Source organism: Anolis sagrei, chromosome 3, assembly GCF_037176765.1.
Source record: "Anolis sagrei isolate rAnoSag1 chromosome 3, rAnoSag1.mat, whole genome shotgun sequence".
Lineage (NCBI taxonomy): Eukaryota > Metazoa > Chordata > Lepidosauria > Squamata > Dactyloidae > Anolis > Anolis sagrei.
In genome coordinates, this window is record NC_090023.1 from 252,372,935 (window position 1) to 252,389,308 (window position 16,374).

The 16,374-nt window shown below is 38.6% G+C and overlaps 1 protein-coding gene across 6 annotated transcripts in view; it reads right to left on the reverse strand.

Moving 5' to 3' along the window:
- TNIK (TRAF2 and NCK interacting kinase) overlaps window positions 1–16,374 on the reverse strand; it is a 308,720-nt gene that overhangs the window by 57,870 nt on the left and 234,476 nt on the right. For all 6 annotated transcript variants that reach the window (XM_060767526.2, XM_060767524.2, XM_060767528.2 and 3 more), the window contains one exon: window positions 10,568–10,780. In XM_060767526.2, the coding sequence (XP_060623509.1) occupies window positions 10,568–10,780 (213 nt within the window). The remainder of the gene's footprint in view (window positions 1–10,567; window positions 10,781–16,374) is intronic.

Here is a 16,374-nt window from a genome sequence, read left to right on the forward strand (position 1 = left end):
GAAGTAGTAGCTGCTGAGGTCCAGGAGGTCATTTTATAGCAAATAAAAGAAACAAATTATTTTGCCCTCCTCTAGCAGTAGGTGTTTGTAGCCCTACGGGTGTCTGATAAGGATCACACTCTTCCAGGTCTGTGCTACTCTATCTGTGTGAGAAACATTAATAAAAGAACATGAAATCCTGAAAGCTGCATTCTAATTTACAACATTTTTCTTTGAGCTGCTTGACTTAAAAAGAATTTCTCTTGTTCCTTTGACAAAATTGTGCACATGAAATAAATCTATGAATTTGAGTATGTCGATGATTCTTGTGAATAGAATCAAAGAAGGCACGGTCTGCTGAGAGCAGACCCCCTGAGTCGTTTCTGGTTGTATCCTAATTCCTTTTGTTGCTTCATTTCTCCTCAGAAGGAACACAAGTAGCTTTGAGGAAGAGGATTAATGTAACAGGTAGCAGAGGTTGCTGCTGAAGACAGAAGAAATCCACTGGGCTCTTTCTTTCTCAAAGAAGTTACGTTTGGATTATAATTTCTAGCATTCCTTCGTCAGACAGCATTGCCATTGCACATACATGCTGGCCAGTGGATTCAGGGAACCCTTTTCCAAGTTCTGCTCCTTTTTCCAACCAAAGCTACCTCGCTCTAGCAGAAAATCCATTAGCACCACTACTTAATTCATGGACTTTTGAGAGCTCTCTGTTACCTGCCACCTTAACTCCCTCAAAGTAATGATAACTTTTACTTTGAAGGTATATATGCAGGAAACGTCTACCCTAGCTCTACCTACCTCCTTCTTAAAGACAATTAATATTGACTTTATGGAAACACACTAAATCTAACCCAGTTCATATTCATATACACTATATACCATATAACATATGCCATTAAGCAAGTTGTGTCCTCTAGAAACTGTTGAACTGCAGCTCCCTTCATCCCTCACCAATGGACCTGCTGGGGACAGCAGAAGAGAGCTGTAGCTCAAAATCTCAAGGACCAGACATATTGTTCTCTTTTGCTTTATGCTTGCAAGAGCTGAATATGGAGATAAAACAAAACAAAGCAGAGTTTCATAGCACTAAAATAAAACTGGAGTAAATGCATCTAAAACAATATAATTACGGCAGAAATGGTTACCTGCATTCTTAGTTGCTAACTTAATTATTATTAACTTAATTATTATATAATTATAAGGCATCTTACACAGCTATTGGCAACCACAGATTATTTAAGTTTTTAAAGGAATGGTATTCAAGTTGCTTTAAGGAGATGCTTTTGGGATAACAGAACTTCTACACCATATTCATCCTCATCCCCATGAAATTTCTCTCCAGTTAATTTAAAGGCAAACACTAACGACTTAATCTGAAGACTTAATTAGTAGCCTTCCCTCTGGTGGACTGACTGCTGTCAAGGACTTTCAAGGATTTTCTCTCTAGGCTTCACCTAAAGTCTTCTTCTTCTCTAGGCTTCATTTACAGTCTTCAATGTCTCCTATAATTCACTGTCACTCTGCCACCAGCTACTTCCTAAAGGCTGATTCAGAATTATTGGCATATCTCTATCATTTTCATCTTGGGCACGGCCACCCCCAGGGTTAGTTGTTCTCTCTACTTTCTTCCGCTGGTTGACTAGGATTCTTCACATCCCACCAAGAATTGCTGCCAAATGCCCTTTAAAAGACTAACTTCTGGTTACCACAGACTATGGTTACCAGTGCAAAATCTGTCCTTACATTCCTACAAGTCATTTCATTTTTGGGTGGAATTTCACAGCCCTCTGACTACTCATTCTAAGTGAGATAACCATACTCTAACACATTCTAATTCTCACATTTCTATAAAAAGATACAACTTCTCTTTTCACATAGCTACCTTCTTGGTAACAATAAGCAATACATGAGGTACTGCTATTTGATGGACTGCTTGCCAGAATTACATTTCAAATGACATATCTCTTTTTATCTTAGAATTCTTTCAGACTACACACTGATAGTACTGATGCCATCTTCACTGTCATTACTCTATCCTATGGAATCCTGGGATGTGTAGTTTGGTGAGGTCATACTATTTGGTATAGTGAATACCTATTTAGGACTAAGCCATAGCAATTAAGATGGCCTTGAAGTGCCATAATTGTGTAGTGTGAAGGAGACCTTAGTCAAGATTAAAATGCACATTTATTTCTCACTTTACCTATTCCAGTTTACATATCAGCTCCTGCCTAATCAATAAACATTTTATTTTCTAATCTTATGGCTTTCCGGGACATTACAGTTTAGCAGGTGGTGGAGGAAGCTTCCCAAGTATTCCTTCCAAATGCTTGAAAAGCTTCCCAATATTTTTAATGTTTAAATAGAATGCCTAAGTTTTAGGAAGTTTTAGGAATGGCTAGTTTTAGGAAGGCCAGTTTACTTATCCATCACTATTTCTGATTTTTGTATTGAAACTTCTCCCATGCCTGTCAACACCTCATTTCAAGCAAACTAATAGTTAATCCTTAAACTTCGAGGCCTGAACCTAAAGAGCCATAAATGAGTTCTAAGCATCTAGCACTGTGGTTCTCAACCTATGGATCCCCAGATGTTTTGACCTTCAACTCCCAAAAATAGCTAGTAAACTGGCGGGATTTCTGGGAGTTGTAGGCCAAAACACCTGGGGACCCACAGGTTGGAAACCACTGATCTAGTAGTATTCTGGCACATTCGCTTTAAAAGGAACTGTACATATTAAAAAGCAAAACAGCTTTGAAACCTAAAACATTTTTTTCAAAAACAATAATGAGACAGATTGTGCCTTTACTATTCAAATGAAGAGAAAGAAGAAGAGGAGAGAGGAAGAAAGAAAAAGAAAATCAAAATAATAAGTATAGATATATTTATGCAAAGCCAGACTTAAAATATCACCACATATGAGCATAGCAGAAAATAGAGTAATAATTACACCAAAGTATAATTATCTTCAGAAAAGTTTATCACATAGCTGTGAAATATAGTAGTGTAATAATACCAAAGTCATGCAACTTTAATTCTGGAGAAAGAAATTTTAAGAAAAAAAATACTGCAATGATTATAAAAAATATCAAAAACCATATTACTGCTCTATTAATATTTTTGTTCTTTGCAGTATGCCCACACCCAACAGTCTCTATAATGTCCTCTATAAATGTACAATACAGGCTTTTTAAAAGTGTGTCCTCTATAAAGGAAATTTCCTCTATAAAGGAAATTTCAAAATATTTTAAGAAAAAAAAATACTGAAATGATTATTAAGAATATCAAAACTATATTACTGTTCTATTAATATTTTTGTACTTTGCAGTATGTCCACACCCAACAGCTATTGCTGTTTAGAAACAATTTTGAGGTCTCTATAACTTCCTCTATAAATGTACAATACAGGCTTTTTAAAAGTAGATTTTGCTGTATGTTTTTAGACTACTCCGTCAAATAAACCTATCTTAGTGTTTCCTTGGCAAGATTTCTTCAGAGGAGGTTTACGCGGTCATCCTCTAAAGCTGAAAGTATGTGATTTTACTCAAGGTCATCCAGTAGGTTTCCTTGACAGAATTGGTTCAATTTCCAGAATCCTATTCCTGCACTCAAATCATTGCAAGATATCAAGCACATCTCTATCCTAGAACACTATAAAACACACACATTTATTGAAGGCAGGGGTACTCAATTTATGGCCTTGGAACTTTCCCATACAGTTTCAATCCTTGCTGTCTTTTGTGAAAATGATCTATCGCTCTCTTTTGCTTGAGATCTGGACAGTTGCTACCAGTCAGAATAGATAATAGTGACTAGACTGAGCAATTCTTCCCGCAGAAACTTGCTCATGCATTAAGGTCATCAGAGGAAGCCTTTCTCTAAGTGCTTTCTGTAAGAGACCAGCAATTACCAACTACAAAAGATGAACTTTCTCTGCAATGCTGCACACAACTTTGGAATACGTTTCCATAGGAAGTTTGCTTGACAGCAACACTGTATTATGTTCAGTGACAGGAAGGTTTTTTAAAAAAATGCTAAAAGATTTGAACGTACATATGTACAAGTATCTCATTTTGGAATGTAAAACTCTCTCCCTCACACATATGCCCATCCTCTTCTGCAAGGGCAAATATATATATATATATATATATATATATATATATATATATATATAATTTCTATAATTGTATTAATGAAATGTTTGTGCAATGTTGATTATACACATGTCATTATATTTATACTTATGTATTGTTGTTGGCATGTGGCACACAGTGCTTCTGTGAGCTGTCCTCAGTCCCTCTGGGGAGATGGTGGTGGGGTACAAATAAAAATTATTATTATTATTATTATTATTATTATTATTATTATTATATAGCCCTTTGGTCAGGGACCTGAAGTGTTTTCAACTTTGGCAGAAGGGTTTGCATTAGCCCATACTACTGCTATAATTTCCTTCTGGGTAGGGCAGAACTTTAGCCAAACAAACAAATTTGCATAGATGTGATTACTAGAAGCAATGTTTGTAAAGAAAAGAAAGATTCCAGTAATGTCCACATGCATCACAACAGGTTTTTTTTTTTACAGAGGCGGTCCATCCATTGTACACCAGATGGTACAATTATGATACCTGTCTTTTGTGGTTTTTCTTAAGTCCTTTAATTGATTAATCTAAACAAGCTGTTAATTAAACTTTGCAACCTTTGGTAATTTTCAAAGGAACTATGAAATATATTTGAGAATCATCCAGCTGGATTGTTTAACAGTATCTATTCAACGCAGAATAACATCTGATATGCTTGTTTGTTGGATTTCATTTCAATCATGATGCAAGCCTCTTAGCAAGCCCCAGCTAATTAATAGAGTGGCAAGAATGCTACAGCTTAATGGCAACGATGAGAAATTCACCCATCCGATGTGACTTTTAAGTGCACTATCCAGTAATTTGCAGGTCAAATATGCTTGATGACGCAGATATGTCAACCCACAGCCAATTTTTCATTAGTTATGCGAAGAGAAAGCTTGGAAGAAAAACAAGACTTAGAAAATGACCCGGAGACACCTGCAAAGTAATGCCAGAAGAAGAACAACCCTGCCTAGATTTAGAGGATTAAATCTGATCAGAGTTGGAACCAAATGAAAGATGCTGAGTTATAAGACAAAGGCACCAAAGCTGAGTACATTCAGCTAAGACATTTGTGGAGAAAACTCCAAAGATGGAACAAGGCACTATTTTGTGCTTTATCCTATTATTTTCCAGTAGAAGATTGACAATTTTTGAGATATTGTCCAAGGATCCATAGTGTTTCTTCAGATCAGTTTGTATCTTTGTTGTTTTCCAGAAAGTAGACTGAAGTCAACATGAGCTTACAATATATTGCTTAAGGATGGAGTGCTCCTTGAAAAAGTAATGGCATTTGGGCGTAAGTGTGAAAAAGGGTACTTCTTTTCCTCATGTCCATCATACTCCTGGAAGTTCATGTTGATCTTATATGGAGGCAATGGAGGTTTACATCTTTTGGTAAGATCAGAAGACGCACACTTAACACCCAGTCTTCGTGGCATCTCAGGACTGCACCCTTGTGACCTAGATCCCTTGTAGGCTTTCATGTTATTCTTATTTTTCCATTGCTCTTGAAAATCATGTCTGTTTTCAGAGTTTACCAAAACTGATTTTGTGTTTGGATCTCCTTGTGGACTTGGCACGGACACCTTAATAACAGGCAGCAATACTGTTTGCTGAGCAGAGGCCAAGCTCTTTGTTGGAAGTTTCTGGATTTCTAGCAAATTCTCCAGGGAAGCATGATGAGCTTTTTTATCAGCTTGCATTTTCGCTGCTCTCCAGAAACTGGCTGGGCTGGAAGCACTTAGACTGAAGTTCTCATGTGTTGATCTGTCACTGTTTAAGGATGGAGTACTTCTTGACAAATTCATGGTTTGTGGGTATTGAGGTGAAAGAAGGTAATTTCTTTCCTTATCTCCATTATATTCCAGGAAGCTCTTCTTGGTTTTATATGGAGGTAATGGTGGTTTACCACTGTCAGGAAGATGGGGAGAAGACACACACCTGATTTCTAATCTTGTTTGCCTTTCAGGACTGCATCCTTGTGACCGAGATCCTTTGTTACATTTTCCATTATTGTTCTTTTTCCATCGCTCTTGATAACAAAGTCTATTTTCAAAGTTTACCAGCATGGGCCTTTTCTTCAAGTCTTCTTGTGGACTTGGCATGGAAACTTTAATAACAGGTAACAATCTTGCTTGTTGAGGAGAGCCCCAAAAGTCCTTTTTGCAATTGTCTAATGCCTGTGGGTGTTGCGGGTAATGTTCACTGTGTGGTTCAGATGTGTGAGAGAAATGACTAGAGTTGGACTGTGGAACTGCACCCTTGTCAGTAAGGTAAGTCATCAGTTGTTTAGTATTGCAATTGTGGTGCTGCTTAGCAGGAATAACAGGTGGATTATTAAGATATCGTGGCTGTACCTAGGGAGGTAGGATTACAAAAATTAAACTCTGAAAACACACATTTTTGTTCACTAGATAGAGAGAATGCAACTGTTAAATGTCCTCCACAACACTTAATTTGTACTTAGACAAGTACCATATACTGCTCATAAATCTTGGATGCCAGTTAATTCAAAGATAAGGGAAGCTTACTATACATATGCCCACAAGTATTCTTCTGCAGCAAATCTAACAGTCCAGAAAAAATACAAGTGCAGTGTGCCATTTCAAACAATTCCTGAACAAATAATTCTAGAAAACATGAAGAATTGTCCTCTCTTCTGTCACCCTTATCTGCAACAACTAATATTAGCAACAATACTTGTGAACCACACAGGTAAAAGTTCCCTTTTTGAGCATAATTCCCAGAATCCCCCAGCCTTGTTGGAACTAACAGGCAGTGATGGGCAACCCGGGCTAGTCTAAGGACAAATGTTATACCCTAGGGTTCTCCATGGGCTGCATAGACTTTTAAAAACTAAAAGAAAAACTCCAAAGTGGTCAGACATCCATCTCTGGTTCTAAAAACATTATCTTTAAAATTAACATAGGCTTTGTAACCTATTTAAAGGGCAACTTGTTGTGTCTGGAGACATCGAGGAGCCACAAGTCATCCTTCTTTGCCAGGAAAAGGTCAGTCTCGAGCAGTGGTTTTCAACCTGTGGCTCCCCAGGTGTTTTGACCTACAACTCCCACAAATCCCAGCCAGTTTACTAGCTGTTAGGATTTCTGGGAGTTGAAGGCCAAACATCTGGGGACCCATAGGTTGAGCAGCACTGTTTTAGGGAGTCCAGGGGAGTCAAGGGACACAAAAACATCACTGAAGGTTGCATTTGCCCACTTCCGCCTTTAGGCATAAATCAGAGTAGGAATCATTTAGCTTCCAGATATTGTTGAACTGTAAATTCCAGCAGCCCTAGACAGAATAGTCAATGGTAAGGAACAGTTCAATAAAAATCTGGAGGCCCATATGATTTCCACTCTGGCCTAAAACAACCGATAACCTTCTTTAGAGTATACTCATGGATTCAGAAGATTTACTAACTGCTGCCTTATCATTTAGCAATAGATTCAATGAATCTACTCTAGCTTGGACTGGCAACTGGATTGAGGCCCAAGGAAATATCTTTTCCAAGTGCTGCTCTGAACACAAAGGTTCCATTTATCTATTATAGATATGTGGATTTGTCTAATTTCCTTTTAAATCCATGCAAGCCAAATGCCACAACTCCATTTTATAATTGTGAATCAACCAAATCAGTTAAACATTGTACGAAAAAGCAGTTTTGTTTCTCTGTCTGCCCTTTATTGCCAAGCAAGTTCACTAAGTGATGCCAAGTTCTAATTTTCTTGTGAGGGAATGAAAACATAACCTCTATTCACCCCCTCTAAGCAATTCAAAATTTTATAAACCTCTATTATATCCTTGCTTGGCTGTCTTTTTCCTGAATTAATAAGTCCCCATTCTCTAGCTTGTTTTCATAAGTGCTCCTTCCTTGGTTTTGTTTGTCCTTTCCTATAGTTATTTCAGTGCGAACACAGTGTTCCAAATGCAGTTGTTATCACAGAGCAATAATATTGCCATTTTGCTGCAAATTACAAGGTATCTTATATGAATCATAAGAAAAATCACTCTCATTGTGCCTCAAGCATTTAAACCACAGAATGTAGATCCAACACAATACAGGCTAACGATTTGGTTTTGGAAGATGTATGTGTAAAGGAAATCTGTGATTTCCAGGTATCTAAATTCTGTACCATGAAATAAAATATTCTGCATATAGGTCACTCATGCAAATGTCACATTTGCAACAGAAAAGAAGCTTTTGAAGTGGAAGCAATTACCATGCTCCACTGACAACTAAGATCTTCTTTTGAACAGGCAATCCCTTCTTTCAGAGTGATTATAATACACTGGCATGCTAGTTTCTCATTCAGCAGCTGGCACGGTTATAACATTTACAGCAGAGATGAGAGCAAGCTGCTCCTGACTTTGACCTGTGAGCAGGAATCATCTGTAATGAACAAGCTGCAGGAACTTACTAGGCTTGCTTCTTTTTTTAAAAAAATGTCCCCTTTATGCCTCTGCTTTATAAAGTTGACAAATAAGCAGCTGTCAAGACAATAACATGCAACAGGGTCAAAGGAGGATGATCAAACCTGTGAAGCACAGTATGGAATAAAAAAATACTTTCAGACAAAACTGTGGCCGATCAAGCAATGAATAAAATTTGTTGACACTACAACTATGGTGCTACAACAATGGCATCCTGAGTGAGCTTATATAGTGAGCCATAGTGTAAACTGTTGGCTTCAAAATGGTTTTCTAAGGAATCCTAGTCTCCTCCACAGGAAAGTCAATGCTGAATGCTTCTGAACATCCGATTGCTCACCATTCACTGAAATTCTACAGCCACAAAAAGGAAATTAAAAATGTCCAGTTTTGTTCATGTGATGGAACAATGAAATTAATCAGGCCTGGACATTGCTCCCTATTTCACTAAACATGTACCCTGGGGGTGCTTTGAATGAGATTTTCCTGCTTCTTGGCAGGGGGTTGGACTGGATGGCCCATGAGGTCTCTTCCAACTCCATGATTCTATATTGCTGTCTGAAACCTCCTGAGTGATGTCCAGTGCATTAAACCAGATGTTTGAAAAACAGAACAGATTACTAACTAGAGGAAGTACTTTCTGAGTTGGGTTTCAAAACAAAATACCTCTAACCACATCACTGGTAAGCCACAATGACCACCAGAGAGTGAGAAGCCATGATAAAACTATGGACATCTATAGAAAGTGGAATTGGAAAGAAACATTAAATTTCCAGTGTACTCACATGTCTTCCATTCTTGCTTTCATCCCTCCCTGCCCCAACCTTTATGATTTTTATGCTTCTCTAGATTTACAAGGATAGCAAGCAAAGAGTTGTGGGGGAAACAAGGACAGATCAACTTGGTCAATATGGTCTGTCCCTTTTACTACTACCTTGCTTTATGACATGATTAAAGAATGAACAGGTTTCATGCACACCAAAATCCAATTGTGTTTCAGTGCAAATTCTGAGAGTTCAGTTCAAGTCAAACACCATCAACAATGAACTGATATTAATCACAATTAAATAATTATTGCAAACTAGTCCCAAGATTGCCTGAAAGGGTGTCATCTGAGAAATGGGACTGTATAATGAAGAGTTCAGAGAGATACTTGTGCAGGTTGTACTCATGAAGTCCAATTTCTATTGTGATTCAGATTTGATAAGGAGAATCCTAAATGTAATTCACAACTGGGTTTATATTTAGTGGGTTTTTTTATTATAAGACAAAGCAAGCACCTCATATAGGGCCTTTAGTCATGACCACAAGACCAAGAAAACTACAGTCTCTTCAAGCCAAACTGGATTTATATTTGAGCACTGTTTAATTCTAACGAACAATGGAATAACACAAGCAAGAACTAGAAGACCTCAGGGTAACAACATAACTTCATGAAGGCATCATGGGAAGAGCTGCCAGATTTCACTTCATCGTGGGACTGAACACTTTAAAAAGCCCTAAACATTGTTCCTATATTAGACTGAAGGGTTAAAAGACAGATTAAACACTATTTCAACCAGAGCTGCACTGAGCATTGTCCCATTTTTAATTTTCAAGCAGCAGTTGTCATTTTGGACAGGATACATATTGGCTATGAAAACACTTCACAGAAAGCTTTCACCTCCTCAATGATGCATCTTTTTTCCCCTGGATTAGATGCATAGATGATTCCACATAATCATGCAAGGAATGGGAGGCAATCATACCACAATGCAGATTTGCCATTATGATAGAATCATATCAGTTTTGGAGTTGTAAGGGACCTTTACTGTCTTCTTACAGATCCCTCCTCAGTCCAGGAATTGGACACCATCAGGGGATAAATGAGCACAATCCAGTAATACTGGATAATCAATAAAAAGGGGAAGTGGGGTTTGGGTTTGTTGCTTGACTATATTTATAATGTGTGTAAGTTGGGTTTGGCATACCCGTGACCTATATGTGGCCCAGAATATAGTGCAAAAGTCAAAAGGTTATTGTTCCTACCTCTTTGGCCCAAGCAGGCTTCTCTGTGGCATTGAGTCCCTCCTTGTAATGATACAGGGCTTTCTTTTCCGCCGGTCTCTGTTCCTGCCTCTGTTGCTGTTGCTGTTGTTGCTGCTGCTGCTGGAGGGAGACCAGATAGTCCCGCTCTTGTTGCAATTGCCGCTGGAGCCGCTCTGCTTGCCGCTGCTCTTCCAACTGTTTGCGCTTATATTCCTACCAAAATATATGTGATATTTCTTTATTTCAAAAATAATTAACAAACAGCATGAAGATGTACAGCTAGGATGTTGGGGGACAGACAACACATAATTTGGTAGAAATTTCAGTCCACATATGAAGGATGCAATAATGATTATGAGGCAACAGGTAGCGAAATGGATTTTGTTCACTAGAACACTAGAGTGTTCTAGTGTTTTAAAACTTTTTTCCCCTTTGTGAATTCACATTTTGCTTAGATTGGGATAATTATGATTTATATACACCATTCTTGCCTCTTCCCTAGTCTGGAACCTAAGGTCGCTTATAAAAATTAAAACAGCTGTTGATAAAGAATTTATGTTTTGCAAAAGTTTGAAATACAATCAAAATAAAGTATAATTTAAAACTATAACTAAAATAATAAAGTTGGAAGTAGTTAAAATCTTAAAAAGAACAACAGATATAAATGATCAGCCCTTTCTTCCTTAATAGTACCCCTCAATCATGTGCTGAATAAGAAAAGTATTTATCTGCCTATTTTTTTTATGTCAGGAGCGACTTGAGAAACTACAAGTCACTTCTGGTGTGAGAGAATTGCCTGTTTGCAAGGACGTTGCCCAGGAGATGCCCAGATGTTTTAATATTTTACCATCCTTGTGGGAAGCGTCTCTCATGTCCCCACATGGGGAGCCAGAGCAGACAGAGGGAGCTCATCTGTGCTCTCCTCGGATTCGAACCTGCGACCTGTTGGTCTTCAGTTCTGCTGGCACAAGGGTTTAACCCATTGCACCACTGTGGGCTCCTATGAAATGATAGGAGAAAAGAGTGCTATTTTAATCTCTCCGGGAAAGGCATTCCAGAGCCTTGGAGCTGACACTGAGAATGCTTTTTCTCTTATTCCCACCAAATGTACTTATTAGGATTATGGGACAGAGAAAAGGGTCTCTCTAAAAGATCTCAAGATATGGGCGAGATTCAAACAGGGAAATGCAATCTTTCAGATAACCTCCACATGAGCTGTATAGAGCTTTGTGGTTCATAACAGGGATTTAAGAGAGGTCACTGTAATGCCAATTCCTTCAGTTTCTTCTGAGTAGGCGCGCGCACACAGCACTGACCTCATGACATTACTTTCACTGCTGCATTACTTTCACACGCTGCATGCGTACTTTAATCTTTGAAGTAAGACACTCAGAGTACATCAAATAGCAAATAAAGGAACAGAAACTTACAAAACTACAATCTACAATATCCCATGTAAAAATATTATGAAGTTTCTTTAACATTATAGTCTAAATCAGTGGTTCTCGGCATGTGAGTTCCCTGATGTTTTGGCCTACAACTCCCAGAAATCCCAGCCAGTTTACCAGGTGTTAGGACTTTTGGGAGTTGAAGGCCATCTGGGGACTCACAGTTTGAGAAGCACTGGTCTAAATAGACTCCCTAAGTTAACAATACATGAGTGATATGTATCACTGGGCTATTTAACAATTATGATTGCTAGATCTCCCAGGAAGCCACAGTGGCGCAATGAGTTAAACCCTGGTGCCGGCTGAACTGCTGTCCTGAAGGTCAGAGGCTCGAATTTGTGAGATGGGGTGAGCACCCATCCATCAGCTCCAGCTTCCAATGCAGAGACATGAGAGAAGCCTCCCACAGGATGGTAGCACATCTGGACGTCCCCTGGACAACATCCCTGCGGACGGCCAATTCTCTCGTACCAGAACCGACTTGCAGTGGACATGGCGACGGGATAGCCTCGTCGAGAGGGAGCTCCCGACGAGGACCTGTGTAGTGGTGGCTGGGTTGAGCTGAACGCTCCCCCCTTTGCCGGATTGAGTTTGCAAAGGTGTCGCGAATCCCAGAGTGGGCTTGAGACCCCAGAGATCTCTCCCCCCTCAAGGAGGAGAGGTCGGGAGGGTTCGAGCAGCACAGGGGAAAGCGAGCCACCCCACAAGGATCGAGCCGCAAGGCTTGTTTAACTGCCGCCAATCCATTCACAAATTGAAGAAGAAAGAAGAATTAAGAAGCCCCAGTTTGGGGAGAGACACAAGAAAGACCCCATCTTCAGGTAATGGGAACTCGTTCCCGAATTTTAAAGAAGAAAAAGCTAAGCTAGAAATAGCTGGGGAGAATATGGAAAGATAAAGAACTAAAGAAGAAGTTATAGAAATTAACAAAGAAGAGATTGCATTAACTGGCTTTTTGATAGATAATTTAAGGAATTAAAGGAGCAGAGTGACTGAATCAAGATCTATTTAAGATTAAATACAATTAAATACGATATTCTGGCAACTGGGACAATTTGAATGAATTTTTAAATTAGTAAATAGTGAGCGGGGCCGCTCTATTTAAGTTAAATTAATTCTAAATTTAATTTAAAGTACAAGAAGACGGGATATCTCCCCCCCCATCACCCCCCCCCCTGTTGGGGAAGTAAAGGGAAAAAGCGATTGTGAGCCCGACCTTGACGCCATAACTGTTGTGTCTAGCTCCAACCTTCTTCATAAACAAGCAGGCTGAGTGGAGGAGAAGGAAGTGACGAAACGGAAGGTTGATTGCAGGGACGAACGAGAAACCGGAAGAAACAAAGAAAGGAAGGAAGGGCGGAAGTGACGGAAGTGACGGGGCGGAAGGAGGGCAGACGCCATTTTGGAAACCATAGAGAAAGTCCGATAGTGACGGAAGTGACGGGGCGGAAGGAGGGCAGACGCCATTTTGGAAACCATAGAGAAAGTCCGATACAGAGCGGCCAGAAATAAAATTGACAATAAACCTGTAATAAAGGGATTTTCTGAAACAAATTTTGATAAACCTGGAAGAGAAGAGGAGTAGAGGACAGGAAGAGACAGAACAAGGATGAGAAGCAGACGATACAAGGACGAGAAGTAGACGACGACGGCGGTGACGTGGAAGAGAAGCAGACGAAGGGCGAGGGGCGTCAAAGACGAGGACGAGAAGCAGACGAACTTTGATCAATCGAGGACGAGAAGTAGATGAGTAATAAAGGATAAAGTAGAGGGGAGAAGCAGAAGAAGAAAGTAGACTTTCTCCTTTTTTTAGGGAGAAGGGATCCGAGATGACAACTCAAGGAAAACCAGAGTCCCGGAGGGGATCTTTGGACATAAACCCAAAAATGGACAATCTTCTAAAAGAAATAAAAAAGATATCAGAAAAACAAGATGCATTGAAGGTGGAATTGAAGGAGGAGGTCAAGACTAAGCATGAGGAATACTATAAGAAACAAGAGGGAATTATCACGAAGATGACAGAGGAATTTAAGGCAATGAAAACTGAAATAAAAGAAGAATTTGGCCAGATCAAAAAAGATATATCACAATTACATGGGGAAGTGAATGAATTAAAAGTTTCTAAAGAGAAAATTGAGGGAACTCAATCAGAAATGGCGCAGAAGATAAAAGGACTGGATAAACAAAGAGAGAAAATGGAACTAGAACAAGAGAGACTACTGCAAATGCAAATGGACTTCCAATTAAGACTTAGAAATATAGCGGAGGAGGAGAAAGAAGATATAAGACAAATGGTAATTAAAATGCTGGCAAGTTGTTTGGAGTGTGAGGAAGATGAATTGGAACAAGAGGTGGATCAAATTTACAGGATTTCATCATTCTATTCAAGGAGAAATAAGACGGATAGGGATGTGATTGTGAAGTTTACAAGAAAGAAGGTACGGGATGACATCTTGTATAATAGCAATAGAAACCCAATCCGTTATAAAGGAAAGAAAGTTGTGGTCTTGAAGGAATTTCCGCAGATGACTTTAGCAAGAAGAAGAAAATATTTTTTCCTAACAGAGGAGCTGAAAAAGAGGGAGATAAGATTCAGGTGGGAAAGAAGAGAAGGAATAATGGTGACTTACAATGAAGAAAGACTCTGGTTGACATCTGAACATAAGGCAAAGGTATTTTATGATAAACTTATGAGTCAAAAGGAGGGAGAAGAAGAGATGGGAGAAGGGGGGGAAGAAGAAGAAGAAGAAGAAGAAACAGAAGGAGCTGAAGGAGCTGAAGAAAGAAGATTATCCACCCCCAGAAAAGGAATTAAAGCTAAAAAAGCAAGATATAAATCACCAAAGGATTATAGTTACCTCTCGAAAGATCCAAAACCACAGAGAATGACACCACGAAAAAAAGAAGGAAAAGAAGGACAGAGTATGGAACAACCAACAACTGGAACAGCGGAAACGGCTTCAGGCGACATAGGACTGGGATTAGATCAGAATGAATAACAAGATGGAGCGACAAATAAAATGTTTTTCTAACAATATTAATGGATTGAACCCCCCCCAAAAACGTAAGAAAGTCTGGAATAGTTTGAAGAAATCTAGTTATGACGTAATAGCTCTCCAGGAGACGCACATCTGTGATAGACATACAGCACACTTACCGAACAAAAAATTAGGAAAAGAATATCATTCGTCATACGAGAAAAAGAAGAGAGGAGTAGTTACATACGTAAAGGAAACAATAGAATCAGAATTGGCTTTTAGAGATTTAGAAGGAAGATGTGTTGCAGTAAAGATGATAATTGGAGATTCTAAAATTTTGATTTGTAACATCTACGCGCCTAACGGTCCCAAGATAAAATTTGTTGAATTTTTAAATGTTAAACTGAAAGAAGTGGAATTTGATGAATTGATTCTGGTAGGAGATTTTAATGGGGTATTGGACTCCCAAATGGACAAAAGCTTGAAGACTAGAAAGTCTAAGGAAGGCAAACTTCCACAAAAATTTACAGACCTTCAGAAAGAATTTGATTTAGAAGATATATGGAGAAACAGAAATAAAGATAAAAAAGACTATACCTTCTTCTCAAATAGACATCAATCTTGGTCGAGGATAGACATGGCTTGGATAACTAGGAATCTCTCCGCAAAAGTCAAGGAGATCAATATATTACCACGAGATCTGTCTGACCACTGCCCTCTAGAAATTGTTATTAACCACAAAAACTGTCTCAGAAAATGGAGATTAAATGAGAACCTGATAAAAACAGAAGAAGATAAAGAATACTACAATAAACAAATTGGATGAAATGGAGCCACGAGTGGTGTGGGATGCATTTAAAGCAGTTCTGAGAGGACATTTTATACAACAAGGATCAAGAAAGAATAGAGAAAGGAATAAAAGAATAAAGGAATTGGCAGCAGAAATAGCAGCCAAGGAAATGGAATCAAAACGAAAACCATCGAAAAGAATAGAGAGACAACTGTTGGCACTAAAACAAGAGAAAAACCATGTGGAGTTAGAACTCCAGTCAAGACAAATGAAATTTTTAAAACAACAGACTTTTGAAAATGCGAATAAACCTGGTAAATGGTTAGCAAATCAAATCTGGAAAAAAAGACAAATAAATTATATATCTAAAATAACAACTGCAGACAAAGACTTGAGGACGGATAAAGAAATCATAGAGGAGTTCAGGAGATTTTATACTCAATTATATACAAAGGACAATATAATGAAAGAAGACATTATGGAGTACATAGGCCAAATGAAGCTAGATAAAATAACGGATGAAGATAGAGAAGCATTGAATAAAGAGATATCTGAGGAAGAAATTGAAAAAGCAATTAATAAAATGGAGGC